General features: G+C 32.6%; 1 protein-coding gene across 1 annotated transcript; it reads right to left on the bottom strand.

Annotated features, from left to right (window-relative positions):
- Nucleotides 1–4,198: 4,198 nt before the first annotated feature.
- LOC143056062 (cyclic GMP-AMP synthase-like receptor 1) lies at nucleotides 4,199–5,928 on the bottom strand. The gene is made up of 2 exons (XM_076229172.1): nucleotides 5,844–5,928; nucleotides 4,199–5,488 (listed from the first exon to the last, which is right to left on the bottom strand). The coding sequence occupies exon 2, from the start codon at nucleotides 5,485–5,487 to the stop codon at nucleotides 4,390–4,392; it is 1,098 nt and encodes a 365-aa protein (XP_076085287.1). The 5' UTR covers nucleotide 5,488; nucleotides 5,844–5,928; the 3' UTR covers nucleotides 4,199–4,389.
- Nucleotides 5,929–7,126: the final 1,198 nt, after the last annotated feature.

Genomic DNA, 7,126 nt, shown 5'->3' with positions numbered 1-7,126 from the left:
TGTTTTTCTATAACAATAATTCAACGAAAAGACCATTTCAATATGAAAATGTAAAAATATTATCAGTTCACAGCATATTGAGCGAATCCATGCATAGTTGAAAATTTAGCTGCATATTTACAAATGATAAAGCCATAAAAATAATATTTTGAATGATCGTGTATCCTTGTCTGAAAAATGCAACTTTACGTTTGAAGTAATACTTATACGTGCGATAACACTGGGATTAGCTCAAGTTCAAGTATCACCTTTTATTCTTATATGAGTAGGCGTTTTGTGAAAGCCTTAGTAAATTAAGTGTTTGCAACATTAATATAATATATTAATAAACAAATACCGGTTAAATAAACAAAAACACAAATAAAATTAACTAGGTTCTGATGAGTACAATAATGCAGACAGCAGTTACTGACATGCCAGCTCCAGACCTCAATTAAACTGATTGAAACAGTATGTCTTCATTACATGAATATCAAGCACAATCCCTCCCGTTAGGGGTTTAGTATCATACCATCATAACTTATATGATAAGAATTAACATAACCCGTATCATGCCAACAACTGGTCTTAAAATAAATGTGTTATTTCCTTCCTTTGCAAAGACCCTATAAGTGGATCAATATTAAAGCCAAAATATGCCATCTTTAATGACCTGACAACAGTATCGTAACTATATCCATTCTTTATAGGTTTGTTTAAAGGTTTTGTTAGGTTTTAAGGTGAATGCCGACATTGTTGTGCTTTGTTTAGAGTATTGCCATAACATATTGGATATGAAATACCTGAACGTATAAGATGTCTGCATGTTGATTTATATTTAAGAATGATGTCCTTATACCGATGATAAAATTTAGTAAATGGTGTGACTAGTTTGTAATATCTAAAACCCTGGTGTAATAACTTTTCAAAGTTACATAGATTTCTTTCATTAAAATCTAATACGTTCTTACATACACAAGCGAATCATACAAGTTGAGATATATAAACACCATACGATGATGACAAGGGAACATGTTATGACTCATAACAGTACAGAAACACGTCCGCAATAAGTGATGCACAGTAAGACCCCATTGGAAATCCGATAATTTGACGGTATACCGAATCTCCAAAGCGAACAGAATGTTATGTGGTAAAAATTCAAGGGCATATATTGTATCAAAGCATGTCCAATAATGAATTGACATAGTTCTTTTGTTTGTTGTTACTTAAAAATGACCTAAAAGAGATTGAACATATATATTCGCATTCTGACTTTTTAAATGGCCATTAGGTGTGTGATTTTTTTTATTAATAAGACTATAAGGCAAAGTGGTATAAGGGTAGAAAAATCGAAACTTGGAACCTATTAAAAATCACCAACATAAGCATGCAATTTATCAAGTACTTGATTGTTGACACTCCAAAAGTAATTAATTCTTTTTTTACTTAAAGTGAGGTGGATATCTTTTTTGCATATATATCATATGTCTATTAATGTTGATAGCTCTGCATTTAAAAACATAAAATAGCTTTTATCTCATCGACCGGCCAGCCCATCATACACCGCGGTTTTCAACTTTGTATAGCCGTGTGAAAAATCATTGAATATATAGATTTCTTTCAAATTTAATAGATATAAAACGACACTTAACAACTACCTTATTGTCATTTGGTATTGCAAAAACCTTTCTCTTAAACCCTTAACCGTTTCAAAGAGTGTCAGTGATCTTATAATGTTGTGTTGAGTGACTTCGTGAGGTATGCGTACTAGGGATGTCATTGTTATTCCGTTGGTAACTGTATTGTAGTGTTTTTTTTGTTTTTGTTTATCTTTTTGCAAACCTAGTGTTCATTAGTATGATTTCTTGGTTAATACAGTATGACATGACCGTGCACACACAGTTTTGACCTGTACCCGTGAAGATCTTGATTATAGTCTGTTATATAGATATAGGAAGATGTGGTATGAGTGCCAATGAGACAACTCTAAAACCAAGTCACAATTTATAAAAGTAAATCATTATATATGTTTAAAAATTCCCTGACTTGGAACAATCAGAGCTTGTCTTAATGTACAACCACTTTTGTATTTGTTCATTCTAGATTGCGTTGTATTGTATAGTTGTTTCATTGCCGTGTTAACCAACTCCTGCTTTTATTAAATATTTCTACATATTACGACTTCTTATCGTAACTGAATTGTAATCAAACGTATTTATTGATTAGGATCCAGCTGAAGTCCACCTCTGGGTGTGGGATTTTCTCGCTGTATAGAAGACCTATTGGAGCACTTTGGCTATTTTCTGCTCTTTGGTCGGGTTGTTGTTTCTCTGACATATATATTCCCCGTTTCCAATCTTAATTTTATTATGCAGTACACTTGCCTTTTATTGGTTATATAGTTCATATGTGGAAAGATAGGATATATTGGCATATAAACAGACACATCACTATAAACCATATTAAAGGGAGACAAAGACATCTCCTGTAATATTTAGATTGCAACCAAGTTATAGTTGGTATCATAGCTACATAGGACAAATCATTCGAATATTTAACAAGTACCTGTCAATAAAAAGAACAATCTTAATATTCTGTACATGGCCATTTGCATACATAGTATTGTTGTTGCTATGAAAAAAAACAAGAAACAATAAATCAATTATATAAACATATGCACACAAATAACTTAAAAATCAAATTGATTTAGGACGTGCTTAAATATGTATCATCATCACGGTCAACTTCCCATAGCAAGAATAATAATGGTTTAACCCATTAAACTACTACTTATATTTAAAGCAGATGTGAGTATGCTTATTTATAAATAATTATTTGCAAGAAATAGCAAGATATAATTCAAGAGCAAACACAACCGATACAAATAAACTGCCTGATAGAGAATTTCCCAGTATTTCATTGAATGAACCTCGTTTGAATTATAATGTGTACATGCTATTTTATCATCTGTACAAGGGCATTATTCGTAAATATAACTCAACATGCCGACATCTTATACGTTCAAAGTATTTCACATCCGAACTTTTATGGTAATATTCTTTACAAACCACAAAAATGTCAGTATTCTTCTCAAAAGCTAACAAAATCTTTAAACAGACTATTTAAGAAGGGATATAGTTACGATACTGTTGTCAGGTCAATAAAGATTGCATATTTTGGCTTTAATATTGATACACTTATAGGGTCTTTGCATCGGAATTAAACACATTTATTTTAAAACCAGTTGTTGGCATGACACGGGTTATGTTCTTCTCATATATTTTATGATGGTATAATACTAAACCCCTAACGGGAGGCATTGTGCCTGACATTCATATGATGAAGACATAATCTTTCAATCAGTTTAATTGAGGTCTAGAGCTGGCATGTCAATAACTGCAGTAGTCTGTTTGTAGACGAAACGCGCGTCTGGCTTATATACCGAATTTAGTCCTGGTATCTATGATGAGTTTATTGTTATTTATATTTTATTGTCATTTTTTTATTTTATTTTGTTACCTCAATATGACATCGGACTAGGACTTCTCCTAAATTGAGTTTTACTGTGCGTGTTGTCGTGCGTTTGTTTTTTCTACATTGGCTAGAGGTAAAGGGGGAGGTTTGAAATCTCAAAAACATGTTTAACCCCGCCCATTTTTTCGCCTGTCCCAAGTCAGGAGCATCTGGCCTTTGTTAGTCTTGTGTATGATTTTTAATTTTAGTTTCTTGTGTTTAATTCGGAGTTTCGTTTAGGGGTCAGCTGAAGGACGCCTCCGGGTGCGGAAGTTTCTCACTGCATTGAAGACCCATTGGTGGACTTCGGCTGTTGCCTTCTATATGGTCGGGTTGTTGTCTCTTTGACAAATTCCCCATTTCCATTCTCAATTTTATTTACTATAGTAAAGGCTTTTGATATATTTTGATTGGTTTTTTGAAAGAATGGACATTGCAATCTTAGAACAAAATGTTCTATGCAAAAGCGATGTTTTTCTATAACAATAATTCAACGAAAAGACCATTTCAATATAAAAATGTATAAAATATTATCAGTTCACAGCATATTGAGCGAATCCATGCATAGTTGAAAATTTAACTACATATTTACAAATGATAAAGCCATAAAAATAATATTTTGAATGATCGTGTATCCTTGTCTGAAAAATGCAAGTAATACTTATACGTGCGATAACACTGGGATTAGCTCAAGTTCAAGTATCACCTTTAACTCTTTTTTTTAATTCTTATATGAGTAGGCGTTTTGTGAAAGCCTTAGTAAATTAAGTGTTTGCAACATTAATATAATATATTAATAAACAAATACCGGTTAAATAAACAAAAACTCAAATAAAATTAACTAGGTTCTGATGAGTACAATAATGCAGACAGCAAATCAGTAACAACAACATTTCAAAATCCTCCGGGGAAAAAGTCCGTTCTGTGTGTTTTTTGAATATTTCTCACGAAGTCAGCCAAATTGTTAGTTGTAAAGAGTCCATGGTTTAAAACGAAATGAGGTATGCCATTGGAAAACAGATTGACAGTGGGGATAAACAGATGTGGTAGAAATCCTGTCTCTATATGTTTTCGTAGACGTTCCAATGACAACTTAAATCTAAGACCAAGGTTCTGGTTTTCCCAGGCTTCTTTGTTCGGGTTGTCTATTGCCTCGTGCAATAATAAGATTTTCAGATGATACGATTTGAATATTACTGTACAATGTCTGCTTTGTGGTGAAAAATAAAGCTTTCTTAACGTTTTCCAAATAACCAAGAGCTTTCCAAATATTGGGAATACAGAAGTTGCACTTGTAACTAGCTCTGTTTCAGTATGGGAAAACGACAAACGCCAATTATTTTCACCATCTCTTGATGACTTTGAAACTAGCTCTGTACCCCTTTCAATTATAGTATCCAGTAATTCCCTCGGAGGCCAGTGCCTTGTTTTGTCTTGAATCCAATATGGATTTGTACTCCATGGTTTGCATCTAACTGCAGGAACTAAATCAACAGAAAAATCGAACTTTTCATGGCAACAGTTTAGAGTTGCTGCAACTGTGCCCTTTCCTTCTAATTTGATCTTACCGTCTGGATTCATTTTTTCTAAACAATCTTTTATCAAATCATAAAATTTATCAGAAAATTTACTTGGGCTTAAGTATTCATTATCAGAACAGATTTCCCATTTTTTCACACAGCGTTTCATTAATTTAAACTTTACAAATTCCGGATCTTTAGTCGCTTCAATTAGTCCTTCAAAAGAGATAGGAAATAACACGTCACTTTCGTCATCAAACATTGCTGACACCTTAGAAGCTGAACTTCCAACTTTTACCACTTCGCCTTTAAACATTTCACTTGTTTCTTGTATTTTTTGTAAAACAGCATAAGCAGTTTCTACAACTTCAGGCAAAACTTTTGATCTGGTGAGATGTCCGTATGAAGTATAAAACACATTCAAACTTTTCTGTAATTCCATCTCTGGAACAGAAGTAAAACCTTCAGCCATTCTGAAAGTATACAAAAGACATATTTTATTCAAAGAGAAAGGGATACCACCGAGTATATCTTATACTTCTATTTTACGCAGAAAGGATATCATTAGCATCTTGAATTCAATTTTGAACTTGGGCAGCAATCCCTCAATATTATACATGTTTTGCATTTAATGAAATAAACAGATCATAGCTCAATAATATACACCTATAGGAAGAATTTAAACTGAAACTAATTTTATAGTTTAGCAAGTTTCAACATGCCGAAGTTTATGTTTCTTTTCAATCAAAACTTTTGTTTCAGTATCCGTTTCTTGTCTTTGTGATAGGTAAGATATGGAATCAACAATAGATTTAAAAAAATACATACCTTTTTCAACAATCAAACGATGACTAGTACTCTTTATACAAAGCTTCATAAAGTTGAACTCGGTGAACCAAGTTTCAAAAATATTTAAAAACCAACCTTACAATTATATTTTACAAATAATTGTTTTTGTGTATGAAATCTTTAAAAGCTTGGTGTATCTCGATAACTGTAAAACTTCTATATTATTTTTTTGGGGAAACAACATTGAGATTGAATTTGTAAGACATTTTTAAATGCACAACTAATGCTAAATATACTGACTGACTTTAGAAACACAACACTCATTTTGTTGATTTTTTTTTACCAAATCTTGTTTGATCCTTGTACAGCAACTATTCATGCTTACCATACTTCTCTTTCCTCATCTGACTTATCTGTGCCAGGGGTGTGGAAATATTTGTTGTGAGCACTTGTCCCTGGGCAAGTAAAACTAAAAATTTTACTTGTCCGGAAAAAAATTTACTTGCCCTGATGATCCCAATAAATATTGAAGTATTTCTTGTTAGCTAATATATGATTCTTACTTGGCACTATTGTGCATCACAAACGAATGAAATCGATTTGTTTATATGTGTAAACAATTAGGAAAGTAGGAAATGGGTTAACATCAGTGGGACAGAAACCTAACAGGAAACCAACCAATGAAAAGACATGTAAAGGACAATTTTGCAGCAGTTTTGGAATAAAAATAGTAGCCAGTAGGTACATAATATACTAAATTTGAGGACAGTGATTCTATCTTCCGTTTCTTTTTTTTTTAAATACTCTGTGTCCTCCGTTTGCACTTAAGGTTTTCTACTCGACTCATAATTCTTTTTGTCTTGCTTGCCCAGCTTTTTATTAAGTATTTGTCAATCTGAATCTCGATACAAAATTTAAACGGTAAATGATGGATAAAACTTAATCGACGATCCAGGGTCAATGGACAAAGCCAATGCAATGTTACGCGACTCTGGTTCGCATACTTATTTTTATTTATTTTGGTAAATTAATCGATCTATTTCCAGTATCATGTAATATTTATCGTCATGAACATTGATGTTTTTACTTACTGAAGATTTGTTTCTTTTACATAAATTAAACATCTTATACGTTTTGAAATTAATTTCATGTTTTTGTTAGATTTGAACTTTGTCTTGTACATGTTTTATATTTTTTTACTTGTCCACGGGCAACCAAGACAAACATAATTACTTGTCCGGTTGTTCAAATGTACGAGTCGGGCGAGTCGGGCATAGCATTTCCACACCCCTGTGTGCTTTATGATCATACCGGATTATTCA

Source organism: Mytilus galloprovincialis, chromosome 1 (assembly GCF_965363235.1).
Source record: "Mytilus galloprovincialis chromosome 1, xbMytGall1.hap1.1, whole genome shotgun sequence".
Lineage (NCBI taxonomy): Eukaryota > Metazoa > Mollusca > Bivalvia > Mytilida > Mytilidae > Mytilus > Mytilus galloprovincialis.
The sequence above is the reverse complement of the archived record's forward strand: the minus strand, read 5'-3'. Positions and strand labels throughout refer to the sequence as shown.